The following is a 23,672-nucleotide window of genomic DNA, read 5'->3' on the forward strand; positions in this document are numbered from 1 at the left end:
AGCAGGTACACTGGAATCAAGACGGGCTCTTTCCACCATATCTGAGGCGATGCTCTTAAGAGTGGGGACTGGAACTGAGTCTGAGCTGCCTCTACTTACCCCATGCTGAGCAGCCCAGAGCCCACAAGAGGGAGGTGCTTGGTAAGTATGTCCGGGCAATAAATAGTGAATGCCCACTATGGCTAAATAAATCCTCTTATCTGGGTTACCTAACATCATCATTATAATAGCCCTAGGGAGTAGCTACTATTACATCATCTGTATTTCATGGATGAGGACCCCACGGGGGAAAGTGACCCGCCCAATACCACATGGCCAGTGCTGGAAGAAGCCTGAGTCCTTCTGCAATCCACCATGGAAGATGGTGGGAAAACTGAGCCAAAGGAAAGAGGCAGGGGGAGGGGAAGCCAAGGCTTACCCTGCTGGCAGCTGGTGCGGCGCATGGTTCCAGTTTGGAATGCATCTCTGTCACACACAGGGTAAATGGGTCTATTTCCAGTGAATTATCTGCTAGCCGGCAGCTCCATCCAGCTGCTCATTAGCACAATAAAAAAATTATCAAGCGAGCCTTCTGATTCCCAGTCCCGGGGGAACGAACTACAGAACTTGGAAACAACTCGTTGGTAAGTCTGATCAAAGTCTGGTTGTGCGATAATTAGAAACTATGGCCTCTTCCTCCAGGCTGGGGGCTCATAAACAGCAGGTGCATGGAGTTTTTATTTGGGTTGGACCAAAAACCTAGACAGATTCATTTCCTCCTAATTTATACCCATTTCGATGGGGGAAGCAGTTCGAGGCTGAGTTTTTGCTCTGGGAGACCCACTGGCTCTGTCTGCAGCAGGCAAGAAGTGAGGGGATGGGAGGCATATATTTAAATGAACCCATGAACAGCCCATAAAACAAGATGGACAAGCCCCTTAGACAGCGGGCACCAGTGCCAGGTCCAGGGCTGAGCGGGGAGTGGAATCCCTTTTTCTGTCATTGAGGGCCCCACAGCAATGGCAGATGGGAAAGGGGAGTGTGGTCACGGTTGAACACTGGAGGCCACAGATGGGACTGATCACCCGAAGAAGATCCCATGGGCAAAAGAGGGTGGGTAATAGGGAGAGGTTCAGCTAGCATACCAGGTGGTTCCTTCACTGAATCCCCAAATATTTGTTGAGGACCTACTATGTGCCAGCACTGTGCAAGGCATGAGATCAGAAAGTGAATAAAAAGACAATGCCTGCCCTTAAAGATCGTACAGGCCAGTGAGGAGGATGGCCGGTCCTGGTGCGGAAAGTAAAGTTTACAGTCAGAGAGGGCATGGGTTCACTTCCTGAAGAGGAGGAGCTTGGGGGCAGAGGCCAGGCAGACCCCGCCCCCAGAGCGCAGAACAGGAGAGTCTTCATCCTCCCAGAATCTCTGGGAGTATCCTGCAAATCTGGAACTTCGACTTGCTGATCCAGCTGTGGCCTCCAAGCCCCATCTTTCTCCTTGCCCTCAACCTCTCACGTACCGGATATTGGTGCCCAAGAACAGGAAGTCCTAGGAGAAACAAGACAGAACAGGATGGTGAAAGCATCCTCTACTCCAAAAAGATGCATCTCCGATTTACAAGGAGGCCCGCGGCTGGGAACACACAAGCCCTGCCGGAAACCAGGTCGGGGCATAAATCGCAAGTGTGCCTCCATCCCCAAGGTCTCCATAAAGCACAGCTTTTGCCAGCTACCTTCTCTAAGGTAGCGATTTATTTGCCATTTCCCAAGCTGCTGCTTCCTGGCAGGCCTCGTAAATGTCCTTTGTGTCACCTAAATGTTCTCTCCTGGGCAAATAATACAAAATCGTGAGCTGCTGGGGTTTATGCTCCTACCTCCTCGTAGGTTTCCATCACCCAAATGGGCAGAAATTCTGAACTCAAGGCAAAGTCCTATTCTTTCCCTTAGCGATACATCCCCTGCCTTTGGGCGTCAAATAAATGGACAGTGTTGACCTCAAAATTCTAATGAATATGATAGAATATAATAAATGGTCCCATGATTTCCCATGTGCCAAACTGACCTAGAAGCTTTCATACTTGGTCTCTCATCTTCATAAGAGCCCAGTGGGATTTGGGCTACACCCCATTTTATGGAGGAGAAAACTGAGGCCAGCTGCATGAATTCCCACTCAGCCTTTGCTTTGAACAATGATCTGACTCCTTGTGAACACTCAGCAGTAGTTGGGTGTTGAGTATCTCTGTGCCCGAAGGACCTTTGGACATTCGATTTTAAATACACTAGTGAGCTGCTCAGTGCTTCGGCGTTCCCGGCCACACTGCTGCCCTTCTCTCTCTTCCGTGGCTGTTATTTGCTGGATGTTGATGATGTATGGGCACCAGGCAGCACCTCCTTTAGAGCTCCCAGGCCCACCTCCCCAGTCATCCCACCTTACAGATGCTATTCTAGAAAGATAACCTGAACCGTAAGGGACAGAGGGACCATAAAATGCTCGATCAGAATAGTGGAGAGAATAGTGGAGAACCAGACACATTCCTTGGTATGAAACTAGTTAAGTAAATTACGGTCCATCTGATGGGTGGGACAGTACTTAACATTGGGTGTGGGGTGGGGGACAAGACTGCAACAAAAAGAAGAAAAAGAAAGAACACATGTGTGAGCACTAGCGATGCAACTATTTGAAACTCACAAATAATTTTTTAGATGCTTAGAGAAATAAAAAGTACTAAAAAGAGTCCACCAAAATTCAAACTGGGGGGGGGGCAATGGTTCTGTGAGGGGGAGCACAGCAAGCATATATTTATAATATAGCCCTTCCACTTTTAGAACTTGGCCTGTTAGCATATCTAGATGGCAGTATTTTAAAATGAGCTGGCCTTGAGGTTAACCTAGGTCATTTGGGGGCTGGGGGGTAGGAAGCAGTATAGCACAGACTGTGTCAACCACCCCTTGCTCCAATAGAAGTGCCACTTCTGAAGGCCAGGTGGATGGCTTTGTGGCATCTAGCCATGCGGACAGCTTCCCACTCCAGCCCAGACTTTCCTAGCTGCAGGGCTGGGCAGGACCTCATGCACTGAGCTTTGGTCTGGAAGCTGGAAAGCTAAACCATCCCCCTCCCCAAATTCCCGGAGCCCCCTGAGCCCACTGACCTTGTGGATCTGGAGAACAGGGTCGTAGAGCTGAATATGTTTGAGCAGAGGAAGGGGGAAGCCTTTTGCCAGTTTCTCTGGAGGTTGAGGCACATTGAGAGAGAGTTGTTAATAAGTAACAATCGTAGACAAAGTTTAAAAAAACAACTTTTGCTTCAAATCTATACACAGTAGATTCCCATTTAGTTATCACCAAAGTCTGTGAGGTAGATAGGATTATTATTCTCATTTTACAGATAAGGACACTGGGGCACAGAGTGGTCAAGTAACTTATCCTAGGTCACACAGCTAGAAAGGGGCAGAACTGGGATTTATACCCAGGAAGGCTGGCACAGGAGCCTGAGTCGGCAGCCATGAGGCTGTATGGAAGGAGTGGTAGGTATGGGGCAGAATATAATCACAATAGAAGCTGTGGGCACCTGCTCTCTGCCCTCCACCCTCCCCTTGTTTTCTATTGCAGCAAAATGAAGTAGAGCCTCATGGTGGACGCAGGGTTTAGATCTTTATGCTTTATTTTTTTTTGACTTGGGCATTGGCAATTGATGCAGAAGAAATGTGAATTCAGAGGTGGGCCGCCTTGTGCTCACTATATTAACCTGGTCCTTTCTTAGTCTTTCACTTGCCACTTCAGGGTGTAGGGGACACTTCTGTGAGTCTCTCCTTCTCTTAGAAGGAGTTTCCTGTGCTCCAAAGAGCTGCCCCAGTCCCCAGTCCTCATTAAGCCCTGGAGGGAGATGAGGTTGACTTCAACACTCCCATTGCCAAGACAGGCCACTGACTCACAGAGAAGTGACTTGCTCAAGGTCTCATAGCCTACAGGAGAGCCCTGTGTCCCAACTCCAAGTCCAGCTCTCTTTCCCACCCCTCCACCCCACCCCCCCCCAAAAAAAGTGTCTACTCTTGATTTGGAAAAATCCAGAGTGATTCTTACCATTGACCTCCGGGTAAAGGGTGTTGATAAGGTAGTAGTTGAGCAGCGCTTCTAGCAGCTCCACCTGGTGGAGAATAGGAGAATGGCACATGTTGTCACTGCGTTCACCTGGTGGTCACAGGGGTCACGGTGTTCCCTGCCTGGCAGATAGCACTGTGACCACGTGTGCCATCTTGCCCACCTATAAACCTCCACACAGCCCCTGTAAGGGTGGGTGGCTCTCTATGTGCCAACATGTCAAAAGGCCTGAGAAAAGCAAATTTCAGATAGATACCTACATCACGCTACTCTAAGATAAAACTATTTCGAGATCTATGCTTGTAGGTGCGCAAAGGGGTAGAAAAATGTCGGAAGACTACACACCCAACCGTCTTTCCTCTAGAGAGGACATTAAGGGTTGGCTTAACCTTATTTTAAGTATTCATTTGTTTAAATGAGAGTGTTTTCCTGGATTACTTGTATAATAAACAAAAATTAAAAAACACAATTTTTAACACTCACTATGTGGCAAGTATAGGGCTCAGAGCACTATATATCTGCTTTAATCCTCACAATAACCCCTTTGGGTTGACATCCATGTCCCCATTTCACAGATAAGAAAACTGAGGCCAACAGAATAAAGATTTGTTAGAAACTGGGCAGCGGAGCCAGAATTTGATTTATCTTATTCTACAGGTCTTGTTTTCAATGTCCCTGTTCCAGAAACCTGATAACTAACTTTATGCGACTCTTTACATATGTTTTACTTTATAGCACATTTTACATGCCATACACAGATAGGATATTAGTGTATCATTAGTCACTTTGTTCTCTAAAAGGAGCCTCCTTTGGGGCCCTGTGGGCAGTACCTGTCCCCACATTTTGTGTTTATTTTCTCTTCGTAAGTACACAAGGGAAAGTCTGGGAAGAGGAGACCTGGCTGGGGCTGGTCAGAGGTCAGTGTCCCTGGGACAGTAAAGAGGAAAACAACTACTACAAGTTCAAATCTTCCATCTCCTCCTTGGCCTGGAGGAGCAGCTGCCATCACCCCACCTTCTCCCTTTTCAGCAATTTCCCCGTAAGTGCTTCGGCCCACACTGATCTTCCCATTCTCCTTCCTCCTTTAATAGGGGGCCATCTATTTCACCGTATCTTCCTCTTTATGGAAATCATCTCTTGTTTCGTGTGCCCAGCGATCAATTCCTCTTGTTTCAGTAAGAGTCCCTATTCCCACCCTCCCCACCCTCCAAGAATCCTTCTGTCCAATTTCAGTGCCTATTATTGGGGATTGCAAATTCTGGCTCCAGGAAACCCGTCATTGGCCGATTGGCCTTGTCGAATTTCTGGCCACCCTAATTGGCTGAAGAATGGTCACATGGCTAAGATTGATCCAATGAGAGCTAGCACAGAGATTATTAATTTTTTTTGTAGGTTTAAATAAAATGAAACTACAGGAAATTTAGATGCTTTTCACCAATAGATGGAGAGATTCTTCTTTTTAAAATCCTTACCCAAGGATTTTTTTTTCATTGCTTTTAGAGAGAGATGAAGGGAAAGAGGAAGAGAGAAACAGCAATGTGAGAGAGAAGCACTGATTGGTTGCCTCCCCCACGTGGGGAGACCGGGGATCGCACTCCTGGACCCTGCGTGCTGGGACCAGGAGCACACCCGCAACCCAGGTATGTGCCCTGTTTGAGAATAGAACCTGCGACTCTTCCAGTTCCGAGCTGACACTGCAACCACTGAGCCACACCAGCTAGGGCTGTAGAGAGATTCTTCATGCATTAATTTGAGTAACTAGGTCCAGCTATGCCGGAAATCTCTCTTTAGTTTTCTTTGTTGTTTTAGTTTTTTTAATTCTATGCTCCTATACATTCCTCTTGTATGCTTAAGACATTTTTAGTTGGCTTTCTATTCCTCAAAATTAAAAGAACTCGGTCCGATAGAAGATTTAATTACATATTGTCTTATACTAGGATGTGACTTCTGCTGGGGCAGAGAGCAGCTCTCCTCCTCCTCCACTTTCTACTCTGGGCGCCACAGCTCTGTTTAGTAAACACCCTGAATTAATTAATATCCCAAATCATTGCATAAATAGAAACAATAACAACTTACATTGAATAGTCCAACTTTAGATTCTTTCAGTTCCACTTGTATCCTATAACAAATCAGAGGCCATTCAGAGATGTGGGTCTCCCACTGGCGACCTGAGCAATGTGGGAATTCCCAAAAAGGAGGAGGCACTGGCGTGAGAAGTCACAGGGCCAAGAGCGGGGTAGGGTGGGAGTGAAGAAGATGACTGAGTAGCCAAAACCAGTGATAGAATCTTACTGGGAAGACTTGAAGAAGGGAGGTGGGTAGTGTAGAGCTCAACCTTTTTCTATCACTTCAGGAAGTCAGTGTAGCTGATGTCTAAAATTCACAGATTAGGGCAAGCAGTATTAGTAAATTCTGCAGAAGTCTGGAAGTAATGAGGGTTAGTGGGAAAGGAAGTTTGTAGAAGCAGGGCCCTGGGGCGGCAGGGGTGGTGGCAAAAGAATTTGGCCAACTGGGCAAAAATGCAAGCTTCCCTCTCAAATGGTGGGCCCCTAACTTTGACAGGAGGATCTCCTCACACCCCCCACCTCCAGTGAGGATCAGCAACAGGGCCAGACAGAGCAAGCCCAGCTGAGCGCCCCAAGTGGGTGGGAGACTGACTTACTTCTCTGGCTTCAGGAATCCAGTGATCTTGCTGGCGTTGAAGGTCAACATGGCAGATACATTAGCAGCCTGGAAATCCCAGTAGAGAGAAACAGGTCTGAATGCACAGGAAGGCCAACCACGAGGACCAGCTCCCTTCTCTAAACAAACAGCTCCATGAATTAAAGCAGGAACTCCTCCTCCACTGGACTAGAAAGCTTATTGTAGGTGCTCAATAAATGTTGGAACTTGAACAGTTTTACCTGAAATTGTTGACTATGATAGCAATTAAACTTCCAATAGACCACTGACAGAAAGTGTAGAGTGTCTACCTCTGGAGATCTCTAAAGGGACTATTTCTAGCCATCTCAGGGCTAAGATTCAGCCTTAGTAGTGGTAGCAATGATGATGATGATGATAATAATATTGTTTTAATGTAAAAATATTGATAACAAGAATTTACATAACAATAATAATATCAAATTGCAGGTATAGCACTTAGGTGTAATTGCTCCTCTAGATATTTGTCTCATTGAGTTTCAAACCTAAATAAGAGAGCACAGTTCTCCATCTGGCGAACAGGAGCCCCAAAAGGCTCAGAATCCCTTCTTTATTAGACAGGGTCCATTGGGGAAGGAGAAACTCTCTCAATATTTAACTCAGGGAGACGTTAATGCAGGGAGTTGGTTATAGAAGTTATGGGAATGCTGAGAAGACAAAAAATAAAATAAAATAAAGAGTTGAAGAGGCAGCTCAGAGATTAGCAGAGGTAGGAAGCTGCTTCTGCCCCAAGACCAAAAGAACAGAGGGAGTTGGGGTTACAGGAGCCACCATGGAGGAGACGCAGTCACTCCCCCAAGTCTTGTCTAGGACAAAGGGAGGAAAAGGATGCTCTGGCTCCTTCCTTCCTCCTGTGCTCCATTCTCCTGACAGTGCCTTCCATTGGCTGACCCAGCTGGAAGGCAGGGTGCAAGGGATCCAGGGAAATGTAGTCCTCGGGGGTCAGATATAGACACAGAGCACAGCAGACAGGTCAAACACCCCTAAACCCTCTTCCTCACAGTAGCCCAGACTCACTTAGTGGAGACACATACATTAAACAAACCTGCAAACAGCTACGAAAGTACGGGTATATTTATAATCAACGTAATGAAGAAAAATAAGAGGGTGCTATGGAAGAAAAATGACAAGGGGCCCGACGTAGACCAAGGGAAGGGCAATCAAGAAAGGCCTGTTTGTGAAAGTGATATTCAAGTTGAAACCTGAGGGAAATAGGTAAGTGGGGGGTGGGGAGAGGAGCACACAGGAAGAAGGACCAGCACTTGCAAACGCAAGCCTTACCACGCCAAGCTGAAAGACCGGCTCCTTCCCGGAGCTGGGCAGGAGCACAAAGGCCTCAATCTCCATTTGGGGGGCCAGGGACAGATTCCCGGGGCTGAAGTTCAGCACAGGGGCCGAGGCCACTCTTCCCTGGAGCTCCAAGTTCATGTTGGGGTAGCGTTTGGCTAACTGGGGAGCAGAATGAGGAGATCATGTCAAGAGAATGAGACATGCAGGTTTGCCAGGATTGCTGGAGGTAGTCCGAGAAATCTGAGAATGCTTTTTGGTCGATTTTACTGCCGTAAAATTATCTGTGTCTTTTTCTGTTAGTGGTGTAACGGGACATCTTTCCATGTCAGACGTATAGAGCCTGTACCCTCTTTTTCATGGCTGCGTTGTATTCCATTGTGCATGGCTACTGTTGCTGACTGAAGCCTACTGGGCATCAGGTTTTCTCTAAGGTTTTGCCATGATAATGACCACTCCTTATGTGCCCTCAGCTATTATTTGGGGGGGATACATTCCTAGAAGTGGAATTACTGAGTCAAAGGGCAGGGATATTTTTAAAGCTTTCTGACCAGAACTGCCAAACTCCCAGCCCAATTTTTTTGTTCCCCACTCTTTCCCGGGCATGGGTGAGAGCTATTGTTCGTGCGGACCCTCCTCACAGGAAGGTGACTATATATGCAGAGATCAGATGCTAATGTTTTCAAAAGATGACACAACCAGATCCTTCCATTTCCAAAGTGCTCATAACTTTCTGTTTAACTGGGGGTAGGTACAGGTTTAATTTGGGGCAGGACTGACCCTTTTGGGAGGGTCGTCGATGAAAGAACAACAGTCCCATGAGCTGTTTGGTTATACAAATATAAAATCTACATCCTATTGTAAAAGAGAAATGTTTAGAAAGTTGAAGAGGCACACCCCTTTAGTAAGAAGGTGAGCTGGGTTGCTTCCCTGCTTGAATATGATGCAAGCAGGAAGGGGGAGGGAGAGTTTGCTTCTCTTTCTGGGGCAAAAGTGATGCTGGAGCCAGGGGGCAGCCAAGGGCCCTCCGAAGCTGGCCGGGACAACACGGCGCAGTCGGGCTATCGTGGGGCTTTACGAAGAGAAAGAGCCTGTAGGGAGTGCCTTATGGAAGGACACAGCCCCGGCACTGCAGGACTTGAAGCTTAAAAAAATTTCCCACCAGTGGAATTCCTCTGAGCTATCATCAAGCTTTCTGCAGGGCACGTTAAACACTACAGCCTGTCTGAGCTGTGTGTTGGGGGGACTCAGAAGGTGGGGGAGAGGACAGGGGACTTTCGGTGGGATTAAATGAGACGCTGCACAGGAAGAGCTTAGCCCAGCAGTGACAGAGGTTATTCGCAGCAACACGGGATGTGGTCGAAGACTGGAAGCAACTTTCTGCGCTTCCCCGGGAGCCTGGACGAACAAGCTCTGGTCAGTCCTCACAGCGGCAGACGGGTGCCCAAGGAAACAAGAGAGAGGGAGATCTTTGTCTACCTGTATGGAGTGATCTCCCGGTACAGTAAGGGGAGAAAACGTACTAAATGGTGTGTATAATGGGCCTTCGGTTCGTAAGAAAACAGAGGAAAGACGCGCAGACTTGTCGGTACATACATAGAGTGTTCCCGGAAGGATGTGTACACTGATAACATTGGTGGACTCAGGGTGGGAACTGGGTGGTTGGGGGACGGGAGTAGACAGGGGACTTTCCATTCTATAGCCTTTTATGTCATTCGAATGCTGAACCATGATAATTTATTATGTGGTCAAAAAACAAGTTTTTAAAGCGTCAAGAACAGTGCCTGGTCCCTAGTACTCCCTCTTTAGGTGATGTGATTAATTAGGGTACATGTGCATTCTCTGGGATTCTCAGATAGCACCGATAAAAGACTGGGGTACCTGTGGCACCAGGAGACCCGGGCTCAAGCCTGTGCTATCTGGGCTTTGAAGGGAGGAGAGGCACAAAGCCCGCAGCACTCTGGCCTTCCCTGGGGGGCTCGCTGCTGCTCTCTGACTCTTGCACAAGCTGAGAGGAGCACAGGGGGTTTAGAGAGGAACCCTTGAAGGCTAGCCCACACCCACCAAGGGCTGATGGAGCCTTACCCGGGGGACGAAGGGGCGGAAGGACTTGGTGGTCAGTCGGATGTTAGAAGTCGGTGGAACCTGCAGGGAATGGACACAAAGAAGCTTTAGAGTGCTCCTTCTGGAGCTGCAGGTCTAAAGAGAGAGGTGGGGGGCAGTATTTAGGACTGGAACTTCTTGCATGCCCAGGGTTACCACCTGACAAGATGCCCGTCCTGCATTGGACGGAAGTACATGAGTCTGCAGGTACTCTCTGCTCTCCGCAGGACACAGGTGACACGTGGGACAGACTCTGAGGGTTCATGAAGGTGAGATTTGCAGACATACAGACCTAGGTTTGGCTCCTGGCTTTGTCACTGTGTGGTCTCAGGCCACTCCCTTCACCTCTGAGCTTCAACTTCCTTATCTATAAAATGGGTTGGTCATAGTCCCCACCTATCAGGTCACTGGGAGGGCTCAGTGAGTGGGTGGGCACAATGCATCTGGCACAAGACTTAGTGTATAGTGAGCACTCAGTGAAACATAGCTGTAGGATCCCAGCCACAAAAGAAAGGACTGCGGCGCAGGTAAGGCCGGTGAATTGGATGTGATGAAGGAAAGAAAGGCGTAAGTATCCCTTCTACAAAGCCACATTTGAGGGAGTTGTTTAGAGGTAAGTGTCAGGAAGACTTTGTCTCCTTTCTACAATGAATCACTAAATCATGTACCCTTTTCACTTTGGTTCCCAGGAAGCTCAGAGGCAGATTTGTGATTTAAAAAAAAAAATCAATTTGTGGGTCCAGTGTCTTCATAATTGTGCTTTATCTTCAACTTGGTCTTTATTTATTCTATGTAACTTTATGCATTTCAGTCACTGAAATCTTTAAAAAAAATTTAGAAACCATCAGAATGAGAGAAAATGTGAATTAGAACAATAAATTTAGACTAGGGGGGAAAAAACACAAAATCTTCCACAGTTGTTTTCAGAGAGAAAGAACTTTGATTTTGAGCTTCCTGGCAGCCAAAGTGAAAAGGGAAACCATGCTAACATATTTTTCCTGGTCTTGATCTTCTTTTGTAATCATAATTTATGATTTCACTGATGTAAAGGGTGTAGAAAGGACAGAAGGAAGGGAAGCCAGGTTACATTGTCATTTGTAAGCATTATCCTGCCAACATCCTCACCACATCATCAGTGATGGAGAAGTTCAGGTACCCCGCCTCGTGATATACTAGGCTGGCAGTGTTGAAGACATAATCAGAGATGGCAAAGTAGACCATTTGACTGTGTTCCTCAGGGAGACTCATGACAGGAGCAAGTAGGGCAACTGGGGAGCGATGATCACGGTTAAAAATTTCGGCCTGGAGAGAGAAAATAAGGTCCATTGAAATTTTCAAAGTTTATCCCAGGGCTGGACATCTGAGCTAGGTAATCACCTGATACAGACTGATAAGGGGGCCCTGGCTAGAGACACCACCTGAAACTCCACCAGTAAAGATATTTTCCTTTAGGTCAAAGCATTGCACTTCCAGAATTGTCCAGAATCCCTTAATAAAAAACTCACCAGCTTTGGTACATTTACCCAGAAGACCTGCGGGCCAGACCCTCTGACTGACTCATCTGCACGGTGGGCAAGGTGAAGGAGAGGAAGAAGGGGGAGGGGAAGTAACAGGGCCTGAGAGCTTTCAGACACTGTGCGAGGATCCTGGCTCTGGGAACATTCTCCACCACTCCCTATTGTCCTGCCTTCGACACAGCTGAAACCACAGGGAGATGAGGACAGATCTGAAATCGGGGGACAGGAGGATCCAAGAAAGAGCTGGTCCTGAGGGACAAATGCCATGCTGAGGCAGGACCCACACAAGCCCCTGCTTCAGGACCCTCACCTTCAACATCACGTCCAGCATTTGGGCTGTCACCCGAGGGGGCTCCATTAGGCTGTAATCAATGCCAGCAAAACTGTCAATCTTTGTCGTGACTGTGAACAGAGGAGAGGCGGCATTAGGAGGCAGACAGGGAGAAGGGGTAAGGGCCCTGATTGACTAGTGCCATGACTTTCTGCAGAGCCCCCTGATCCTCTGCCTCAAGACCCTCCACCCAGCCCAGCCCAGCCCCGGGGCAAAGAGATCTTTTGCCAAGAGAGAGACCAGCTGGGTTCTCTTGTCCCATTGGTGGATTAGCCATGGCAGGGGGGAAGTTCAGCCGGGAACTTGAGTGGATTCCAGGGAGACACACACACACACACATCCCAGCTCTGGCAGCCCGTTCACACCTGGAGCTTCCTGTCAAGGAAGTCGCACAGTGGGGAGAGTTCTCTAACCAAGGGTATGTCTATCCAGGCTTACAACTGAGGCCTTGATCTTAGGGGACCTGGCCTCCTAGCAACACAGACCAAATAACCAGGAAGGTCAGACACATCCCCCTACAGCCCTGGAGGAACAGGAGATCCATGTCTTGGCACTGGCTTGTCTGTGCCCACCAGGGCTTCCACTGGACGGGGTGTAGGAGTCTCGGGGCCACGCTATCCCAGGACACCTCAGACAATTTGTCAGGGGCTGTCCCTGCAAATTTTACATGTGCACCCTAGATCTAGAGCCGCCGCATTTGAGGGCTGTTCTGCGGGTGCACTTAACACGCAGGCAAGGAGGCGGGGCGAGGTGCCTTCTCCCCCAGATTGGCAATAGCACAGGGGAGCAACAAGCCTACATGTCCAGAATCTGGGGACTTATTAAATAAATGAAGGCACATCCAGAGGAGGGAATACTACACAGCTATTGAAATGAGGCTGTTACAACTCCTTTGGAAACTGGCAGGGTCTGCTAATGCTGAAACTATGCATACCCTGTGAGCCTGCAATCTCACTCCTAGGCATAACCCAGAGACATGCGTTAAATGAACTAGAATATTCATAGCAGCACTGCCCACAATTTTCAGTCTGAAACCGAAAACACCCCCAGGACTGTCAAGAGCAGACGGGATAAATACATGGGGGGCCGTGGACACGGTGTAACCCTACACGGCAAGGAGAATGAATGAACTCACCACGCAACATCATGGATCAGACTCATTTTAAAGGTGAACAAAGAAAACCTTTGTTTTTGATAAAAGACTTTGAATACTGCAAGATTCCGTCTGTGTACAAAATGCAAAATTAAGCTTTGCTGGCAGAAGCTGGGATAGTGGTCACCCTTGAGTGGCGGGCAGTGACAGAGGAGGGCACGAGGGGGCTCTGAAAGGCCAGTCACACTCTGTGGTTGCTCTGGGAGCTGGTGTTCAGTTTGTGAAAATTCTTCAAGCTGTTCACTTATGCTGTGAGCACTTTTCTGTAAGTATTAACTTACATAAAAAATGTTTTCAAAAATAGGGTCAACTTATACGTGTTGATATAGAAAGATTTCTGACATTTACAAATTACAAAAGGACAATGTCTATACTGAATAGGTTTATATATATTCATAATTATGCATATACACTTATATTCATTAAATAAGGAATACACATGTGAGTGTATATTCATATACTCAGGTATGTGTATATGTGTACAGGGCCCAGCAGAAGTAAGCCCTGTGTGAGTGTGGTTGGTAGGGTAATAATATGGAGTAATAATTTACAGTTTTAATTCGAACATTTCACCTAAAATGTCATATGGTGTGCTTGAGTGTGATATTGTTATGTTACAGAATTGCATGCTTACGATTTTGTAATAGAAGATTTTATAATAAAAAGGGGGCATTATTTGTGTCAGCCCTATATTTGTATATGCAAAGAAAATATCTAAGAGGATACACCCAACAGAAAGGTTACTTCTTAGGAAAAAATTTGGGGAGAAAAAGGGCTTTTTCATTTTTACTTTTCATACTTCTGTCCCATTTAAGGTTTTATAAGATACATATATGCTCTTATAAGAATTGATAGGAATAAACTGTCCCGGGGAGGGGTGTTCCCTACCTGGAAGAGTTTGGAGGTAAGGCTGTAGGTCAGAGGTCACCGATTCCTGGACAGCTTCGCAAATCTGAAAAAGACGGAAGAGAAAGACCGAGTGAGCTCTCTGGCTTTGGTCCAACACTGTGCTACTTGCTTCACGCGATTTCCCTCTGTTTTGCCCCCAGCTTGCACACCAGCTCCGCGACCTTTGGCGGCTGATTTGTCCTCTCTGGGCCTGGGGCCCAATTTTGACTTGAGCCCAGCCCCCGCACAGCTCAGTCATTCTTACCTTGCTCTCCAGTGTCCTTTGGAGTTTGGACTCGATCTGGTTGTGGAAGAGATCCAGCAGCCACCTGGGGACCAGGGCACAGGGGGCAGTCAGCTGTGCACCACCAAATACAGTGACGGTGGGGCAGCAGGGAAAGCCAGTCCCTAAGGGAGCCCTCCCTGCCCCATCCCGAAACCCTGCTGTGTTCCCCAGCCCCAACTCCCTGCACACTCACTGATTCAGGGCATCTGGCACCCCAGCTCCCTGCTGCGCCCCACGCAAACTCCACAGATTTGGGGGAGGGGCTACAGAACCCCATTTCCTAATCAAGGACATTTGACTCGGAGGGACTTGCCCAAGGGCTTGTACATTTTCTGTAAACTCTCCTCTGGCCCAAAGCCCTCTGTTCCTTCCATAGCCACAGTTTGTTTGCCTCATGGCAGTTCCTGAAGTTCTTTTGGTGGAAATGGTGCACCAAGACTCCTGGTTTGAATCTGCACCGGTTCATCTCAGCAGCGACCTCCAATGTCCGTGATGTGCTCACGCATAGCGCTGGGAACTTTCTGCTTGTCAGAGGCCGGGTCTCTGGCTGGCTGGACCTGGGGCTGCCACCAGGGCTCAAGTTGGCCACTGTCCCAGTGGTGACTTACCCCAAAGCTCCTGACATGTCCACGTCCACGTCACGGATGTGGCTGCTGCAGTCGGAGGCAGTGACCGTGGGCCTCCCCGAGGGCTCACTGCCCAGGACGAGGTTGACAGAAATGGTGACGCCCTTGACCCACAGGTCAAAGGAGCCCCGTAGTCTCCTGGATAAGAAGAGAGAAGCAAGAATGGATTCCTAGACTAGAGTCAGCCACCATTTGGGGGGAAAACATGAAATATGAAACTCAATTCTCACCCCCAAATAAGTGGAGCTGGAACAACAATTTAATTACAAAAAGTTATTTTGAATGTTTATTACAAAGCAAAGATTTGTTATAAAGAAGACCATAGAAGATCTATAAGAAAACCTGGGTTTATTTGTTTATAGTCAAGGGCAAAGGCCTTTCTAGGAGGGATGCAACTCTCAGAAGCCATAAAGGAAGGCCCCCAGCACAGAGAATTAAAACTTCAGTGAACAAAAAATGGTCATGTGCAAAGTAAAAAAAAAAAAATGCATTGTATGTGAGCCAAAGAGCTAATTTCCTTAATAGATGAGCTAATATATGAACGAATTTCCTTAAGATATGAACTAATTTCCTTAATGCACAAAGAATAAGCTCATAGTAATTAATGAGGAAAGGACAAAACAACTGACAAGATCAAAGATACAAACAGGAAGTTTGATTGCAAATAAGTATGTGAAGTGATTAAAAGTAAAAACCACAACGATGCCAGTTTCCACCCATCAGACTGATGAAACTTGAAGCTTTGACCCCCGGTGCTCGTGAAGTGGTGAGCAGACAGAAGCCCCAGCCTGTGGCTGGGAGAACACCTCTGGAGCACAGATTTGTGGGATCTCCTCTAAGGACGCACGGATGTGTTTGGCCCAGGCCCTTGACTTCTAAGCCTTTATTTACTCTGTGGCCCTTCTGGCCAAGACAGATGTGTAGGGCAGCTTAGCGGAGTGTCGTGAGTAACAGAAAACAGCCTACAGGTCAACTAGCAGGACAGGTTCAGTGAGCCATGGGAATCTATGCTCCGCAGCCTTTAAAAAGAATAAGGCCGCAGGTGGTCGGTCTGTACAATGGAACACTACTCACCCACAAATAGGAATAAAGTACAGATGTGTGCTGTGAAGTGATGAGCCTTGAGAATGGTTGGCTAAGTGAAAGAAGCCATACACAAAACGTCACACATTGTACGATTCTGTTCACGTGAAATGTCCCTAATAGGCAAATCCATGGACAGAAGGCAGACTGGTCGTTGCCTGGGGGTGGGGGCAGGGGGAATGGGGAGTGACTGCTTAAAGGGAATGGGGTCATCTCTGGGGGGTGACAAAAATGTGGTGGGACTAGATACAGGTGGTGGTGGCACAACCTTGTGACATGTGCACTTTACAATGGCTGCTGTTATGTTCTGTGAATTTCACCTCAATAAAAGTGTTGTTACACAGAGAAAAGGTGTAAAAAATGAGGTAATCGTCACCTGCTCCTATAGAGAGATCTTGAATGCACTTCAGTGAAAAAAGCCCGGGCAGAAGAGTGTGGCCTGACTTCCTTCAGGGAAACTAACGCACGTGCGTATGTAGGGGACGCGCACTGAGCATCTTTCTAAAGCATCCTTGTCCAATGGAAGGGTCATGGGAGCCACACTGGTCATTTAAAATGTCCTGGTAGCCATGTTAAAAAAGGCGAAAGGACATAAAAAAGAAGGAAATCTTACTTTTTGTGACAGCACGGATGGATCTAGAGCTTGTTACGCGAAATGAAATAAGCCATTCAGAGAAAGACACATACCACATGATCTCGCTTATATGTGGAATCTAATGAACAAATAAACTGACAAACAAAAGAGAAACGGAGGCATGGACATAGGGGACAGACGGACAGCTGTCAGAGGGGATGAAAGGAAGAGAGGGGATCTGCCAAAGATCACACGTGTAAAACTCACAGACACAGACAACAGCACAGTGACGGCCGGGGGGCGGGACAGGGGAGGTGGGCAAGGGGGGATGGGGACATCTGTGATAGTGTCAACAGTGAAAATAAAGTTTAAAAAAGGCAAAAGGAAAGAGTAATTAATTTTAATGATCATTGCAACATATAATCAATATAAAATTATTAATGGGATTTTTTATGTGCTTTTTTGTTCTAAATCTTCAAATCTGGGGTTTCACACTTACGGCAGATCTCAGTGTGTCCCAGCCTCTTTTCAAGTCCCAGCCTGCACTCAGAAAAAACGTGCGCACCAGACAGGGCAAGTCTGAAGTAGAAATCCGGTCAGGCCACCCAGCAGAGACTGGTCAGCTGAATTGTGTCCCGCCCCCAACCCGTATGTCGAAGGCCTGAACCCCGGTACTTTAGGATGTGACTGTGTTTGGGACAGAGCCTTGAAAGAGGTGATTAAGGTCAAATGAGGCCCCTACGGTGGGACTGGCGTCCCTATGAGGAGAGGAGCTAGGACACACAGGGGGGCCATCTGTGGTGACCATGTGAGGATTCAGAGAGAGGGGGCCACTTGCAAGGCAAGGCGAGGGACTCAGAAGAAACTAGGCCTTCTGACACCTCAATCTTGGACTCTGAGCCTCCAGATGTGTGAGGAAAATGTGTAAATTCCTGTTGTTTAAACCATGCTTCGGAGATATTTTGTAATGGCAGCCATGCATACAAAACCACCTTCCATCCGAGGAGACCTTGGAGGTTCTCAGTGCCAGAGGGTTAGTGCCTGGCAAGCTGCCCTTGACCAGTGGCAAATAGGAAGATGGAGTCACCTATCTGCACTGGGGCAACTCAGAGGTGTGTCCTCTGTCCACACTGGGGTAAGCAAACCAAGAGAACATGATGTTGTTATCTCATTTAGCTCTCCCACAACCCCATCAGGGAGGGTGGTAAGAGACTGGTCCAAGAGCCAGGACCTGGAACCTGGGAGGTCTCTGGGCTTGGGCTCCTTCCATCCACCATGTGGCCTTTGTAATGAGCTAGGAACTCCTTGGACCCAAGAAGAATGGGGCCAAGGCCAAGGGCCCGAGAGCCTGGGAGTCAAGCCAACTTACAGGAATGACTTACGCGCCTTCCACTTGCCGTGGACCTGGATGGAGGAGTCGGAGATGGACAGACTCAGGCCCTGGCCAGGGAGGGCTGTCAAAGCAGAGCCCAGCAGCTCACAGCTGCGGATGTCCAGGCTGAGGAGAGAGACACGGAGGGTGGCATCAGCCTCCGCTTGGGTCCAGCCTCAGCAGGGGTCTTGCTCCCACCTTTGTACCTTCCCCTCTGCAGGGACTGGGCCAGCAGAGCTGCTTCAAGTGGGTGTCTGGGTATGTGCCCCACTTACTGAGCACCTGCTGTGTGCCCCACACTAACCACAGAGCCATGCTCAGCACGTTCCGTCCATTGTGTCACTTAGGCCTCACATGGGGGTCAGCACTATTCTTCTTCCCTTTTCACAGAGGAGGAAATAGAAACTCACGGAAGGGGTGCGTTTGCCCAAAGTCACGGCCTCAGGATCAGAGCCCACGGGTCTTATGATCCTGGGTAGGATCTGGAGTAGGGCCATAGACAGACACCCCCCTCTTCCTTCCCCCAACCATCCCCACCCTTGACACAGGCAGGTGGGGGGAATCAGATCCACAGAAGGCCAAGGGCAGTGCGAGTAAAGATACAAAAAGGGCTGAGGGCAGCAAACCAAGATGACACATTATGGGGGGCTGCCATTGGGAAAAGAATGATCAAGTGCCATTTTATTTGCCTGATGCATAGTAGGTGCTTAATAAGTGTTTGCTGATGGACTGAATAAAAGAAGGAAGGAAGCAATTAATGGTAGTGAGCAGGGAGGGGATCGATGAGCTGTGGGCTCTATTTCCCTCCTTTCACTGCCTACCCCACAAAAACTGCCTCATGCTTTTTTTAGCATCAGCTGCTTGCATGTAACCATCCTCTGAAGACTTAACTCAAATGCCACCTCCTCTGGGAAGGCTTCCTTGACTCCCCCAGATGTACCAAACTCAGCTCTAACAGTTGGGCTACTGTATCTAGGGCTTAAGGTCTATCTTCCCTTCCAGACTGTGTCCAGGGCTCAGACCACAGCCTGGACTATTGTTACTCAAAGGAGGCTGCAGTGTCATCTGCATCATCCAGATAAGGAAACTGAGGCTCAGGTCACAGAGTTAGTTTGCCTTCGTTACTGTTCGTTGCACGAGCAACTAGAGGATCCCAATTCCCTCCTGGAACTTCCCTCTGAACTCTGTGAGAAACTGTCCTACTCTCTGTCCCGGAGGGGTCCTGACCCAATCTCGGGGCTCTCCCTCCCTCTCCAGGCTCCCGCCCCTACCACCTTGGGGCCCCAGCAGAAGAGAGCCCCACCTATGGAACTCATAGTGCCCACGTCCAACATGCTTGATCTTGAAGTCCCCGTCGAAGTCGGGCAGTGTGATTTTGTGCAGCTCACTCTGCAGGGCCACCAGCCCCTCCTTGGCCACTGTGGACAGGAAGAAGCTAGGAGTCAGCCTAGTCTGCCTGCCTCCCTCCCCTACCAATCCCTTAGTGGCTTCCACCTGCCCTGGGGAGAGAGGCCCACTTCCTTATTAGCACTGATTATAGGCATGGGTTATGGAGCCTCCTGCATACCAGGTGGCTTGAGACACACTCAGGACATCACCGCACTGTGTGCGCACGCGCCCATTTTATGGACGAGGAAACAGAATGCCCGTGTCAGCAACTCCACAGGGGGAAGGGCTGCCGTGTGCTGGCGTGGGCAATTCTCTTTCCTGTCCTTCTTGGTGTCTAGCCTGTGTAGAAGAAACTGTAAGGATTTTAAGGCTAGAGTTCGCTCTTTGGCCTCTTTCCAGCAAGGTGAACTTGAACAAGTCCTCAACCTTCAATTTCTCCAACCGTCAAAACGCAACCATAATACTTTCCTCATTGGGGTGCATGAGGGTGAAAGGAAACCGCTCGGAGCACAAAGGGGCTGGGAGGATCAAAGGCAGTCCTGGCTTGGTGCCTGGCACACAGCAGGCACTAGGTCAAGGCCGGGAACAGCGAGGCGGGTTTGTGTATTAAAAGTACGGGAAGGACCAAAAGTCCAATGCTAGAGGATCTGTTAAATAAACGTGATACATGCACATGCGGAAATGAACAAAAGGGAAATCTTGTCTGATTTAGGGTTTCAACAGAAACAGGACCTTCTGTTTGTTCCAAAATGTGAAGGAGCCAGGACTGTGCCCTCAAGGAGGACACAAGGAGGACACCGATGACCAATGGACTGCCTCTTTCCAACTTACATTCCTCCCTTTGGCAAATGCATGTGCCAGTCCCTGTGCCAGAATTCTACCCCCTAATCTCTGGCTAACTCCCACATATCTTCTACCTCACCTCACCTCCTCCGGGAAGACTGCCCTGATCTCTCTCTGCCCCCAGCCAGCCGGGGCTCCCAGCAACCTACTGTAGGGAATGTTATTACCCCATTTAATATGTAAGGCAATTGAGACTCCATGAATATGAGAAGCTTCCCTTCATCAATTACTGTGCAGAACGGTGTATAAATACCCTAGACCTCTTGACCCATGGATGGATTAATTCTAAGGCATTGTTTAGCATCTTTTAAAAAATATTCCTACTTTTGTCCATTCTTTAAAATGGAGGCATAATATACACACAAGGTACCTAACAGGCACTACCCTTAAGGTGCTGGCTTGCTTCCTCTCCCGTCTCACATTTCCTCCCCCCTCGGGTGTGACCTGGAATCACCTCCCAAACCAACCGCTTGCACCCCACCCTTGTCTCTTTGGCTGGCAGGAACCCAGCTAAGACAAGTAGGTGCCTGAGTGACACAGTGGTTGGGTGACGAGGCCCAGAGTCCCAGCCAGGCCCAAAGAAGTGTGCCTGTCTGTGTCCCTGCCATACCCAGAGCAACCTGGTGCCAAGCGGGTCAGCCAGCCCCGCTGACAGCCACCGCGCCTTACCATACTCCAGGCCCTTGGCTGTGACCCTGGCGACCAGGCCGGGGTGGGCACCCAGGGCCCCGGGGGAGGACGTGAGCAGCAGTCCCAGCAGCAGAGAGGCCAGGGCCCTGGCTGAGGCCCCCATCCTGGGCTCCAGGTAGGCGAGCCAGGGCTGTTGTTGCAAGTGCGGGCTGGGCCCTGCTTCCTTAAGTAGCTGCAGCCACGAGCTGGGGCAGCTCCCATGTGGGGACATGTTCCTGGAATCAGGATGGGAAGGTGGGGCACAGGGACTGGAACCTGATTGCGACACTGTGGGGTTCACGTGCCATACTTAAAAGCCCGCTGCTGCCGCTCCGGGATCAGAGGGTGGACTGGCCAGGCCCCCGGTAGCAATATCTGTCCACCCTTCCCACAGAAAGACCCCGAGTTCATTGCTAGGAGCGCCCGGCTTAACAGCCTAGGAAACGGAGGCTCAGAAGGGCTATATCACATGCTCGAGATCACACACCCAGCAAATGGCAGAGCTGGGAGTCTGGTGCCACCCAAATTCTCTCTTCCTGATACTCGACACTGTTTATTTAAAAAAGAACCACCCCATCCCACCCCGCCATGGGAAAACAGGATTTCTCAAACCTTGGTGGTGGTATAATTTTCCGGAAGGTAACTTGGCAAATCATTAAATGCCTGCATGCCTGGTGACCCCGCCATTGCGCAATGAAGCCAGGGGACAAGTACGTCACTGGGTCAAGGCGCCCATTGCTGTGCTGTGTGAAATAGGCAAGGAAGGGGGGGACCCGACCTCAGGTGTCCGACGAAAGGGCACTGGTTACATTAACGACGATGCAGCCACTTCACGGGAGGCTGTGGAAGTCAACACGTTTCCTGATGTGAACAGATGGTCACGGAGGGGCAGTTTCTACTGGCGCCACGTAGTGAGGGGCTGTTGCTTTGTTTTATTCCCGTGTTTGCCAATCAGGAAAATTCTTAGCAAGGAGTTGTGAGAGATTGTCTCTGGTCAAATGGGCAGGATTAGGGGTGTTTTAAAAATCTTTTTGTTTGTTGGTATTTAAAATTTTTATTTGGGGTGGGGGTGTGGTCCTGGGGATGTATTTTATTTGCAGTAAGATGATAAAATCTTATTTTGGAAAACAAAATTTGTAGTAGGGATTGTGCTAAATTCATAGGGATCCCTAAGAACTCCCTATCTTTGGGAGCATTATTCCACCCCCACCTACAGGAAGCCTTCCCTGATCACCCCCATGTTTCTCTGAATTAGAGAAAGGTCTCCCTCTGAGGTCCCAGAATCCTCTGCACTTTCTCCACAACAGCACTAACCATTCTCTGCTCTTTTGTAATTGTGATCCTTTAAAAATAGGCCCCAAAATACTTTGACACTCCTCCCATCAAAAGGTGGAATCTCTGTTCTTTCTCTTAAAACGAGGTCTTTGTGATCGCCTCCACAGATCAAATGTTGCAGGAGTAACAGAGTTACTTCCCAGCGGGTCATACTTGGGGTTCGGAAGGGAACTTCCCACGCCGAGCATGGGGAAGCCCACAGCTGCTGCCTCTCTGCACCTCTGTCATTGGGCTGAAATTTGTCAAGGTCCTGTCTGTCACCTCACCAGCCCCAGTGCTCCAGAGGGCAGGGTTAAGAGGACTCAGCCATCCTGGGGACATCTGCTTCCTGGACATGGCCTGCCGAGAGGGGACCCAGTCCTTTGTCGGGAGTCAGGAAACCAGTGTGCCACTGGCTCAGCCCTGTCTGTGCCAGCCTGGTTTCCTCCTGTGCCTCAGTGTCCCTCTGTAATACAAGGAGGACAGAGCTGGTGACTCCCATGGGCCCTTCCGGCCCTGGAGAGTGGGGAGGACAGCATGGAGAGTGAGAACGCCATGGGGATACAGACATCACTCTTCTGGAGGCAGTTTGAGGATGTCCCAGGCTGGGGGCCACTTGTGGGGGTGAGGAACTCCCATAGCAGCAAACTTTCGACCTTAGACCTGTCCTGGCTAGTGCGGCACATGGCTGCAGGCCAGGCGTCCACCCGCATAGGTGCTCGAGGTCCCTTGGTGACCCGGGCGGGACCCAGCAGAGGCCCCTGACAGCCGTGTGACCCGAGTGCTTGTCAGACCCCCGGCCTTTCTCCTACCTGGCTGTCCATCCACTTCTGTGAAAGCCAGAGCTGCCACCACCCACCAAGGCCAGCAGCAGTGAAAATGTTCTCTCTTCCAAAAGAACCACGTTTATTGATTCTGGTTACAAAGTGCTGGTTGAAAACAATTCAGAAAAACCGGGATTTTGAAGCCACGGTGCTTGGAACACTTGTGTGGCAGGCACATAGTGGATAATTGTCCAAAGACTGAACAAACGTGAAGCAGGAAACAGTGTAAGGTTAAGGGCGTGGACTCCGGGACCAGATGGCCTGGATGTGAATCCTGACGTGCCCACTGGGTACCTTGGGCACCCTGTGACTCGGTTTCCCCATCTGTAGATGGGCTCAGTGGAGGGGTAGCATGACAGGCCGTCAGAGAGTTCTGTAGCTGTATCACCCCCCCCAACCCTTCACCAGTTCCCAGCCCTCTCTGGGCTTGGGCACCTGACTCTATTTTCGCTCTTCAAGTTCAGAGATTCTAATTCCTGAGGCCTCCACACCTTTCGCCAGTTTCTTTCAGCCTGCCTCCCAGCTCTGTAAACAGTCTCTTCACCTGAATCTTAAGAACCACCTGAGCTGGGTTCTGGTGTCCTGCCTGGACCCCGATCGGCACGAGTGTCACATAGAGCTTTCGGAGCCAATGCCT

General features: G+C 49.0%; 1 protein-coding gene across 1 annotated transcript; it reads right to left on the reverse strand.

The window, feature by feature from the left end:
- Nucleotides 1–473: 473 nt before the first annotated feature.
- LBP (lipopolysaccharide-binding protein) lies at nucleotides 474–21,112 on the reverse strand. The gene is made up of 15 exons (XM_024559268.4): nucleotides 20,898–21,112; nucleotides 19,300–19,414; nucleotides 17,994–18,122; nucleotides 14,950–15,105; nucleotides 14,321–14,384; nucleotides 14,056–14,119; nucleotides 11,994–12,085; nucleotides 11,292–11,468; nucleotides 10,149–10,208; nucleotides 8,058–8,225; nucleotides 6,739–6,806; nucleotides 6,153–6,195; nucleotides 4,059–4,122; nucleotides 3,128–3,204; nucleotides 474–1,527 (listed from the first exon to the last, which is right to left on the reverse strand). Exons 1-15 carry the CDS (start codon nucleotides 21,019–21,021, stop codon nucleotides 1,483–1,485), a joined length of 1,446 nt encoding a protein of 481 aa, XP_024415036.3. The 5' UTR covers nucleotides 21,022–21,112; the 3' UTR covers nucleotides 474–1,482.
- Nucleotides 21,113–23,672: the final 2,560 nt, after the last annotated feature.

This window comes from Desmodus rotundus, chromosome 6 (assembly GCF_022682495.2).
Source record: "Desmodus rotundus isolate HL8 chromosome 6, HLdesRot8A.1, whole genome shotgun sequence".
Lineage (NCBI taxonomy): Eukaryota > Metazoa > Chordata > Mammalia > Chiroptera > Phyllostomidae > Desmodus > Desmodus rotundus.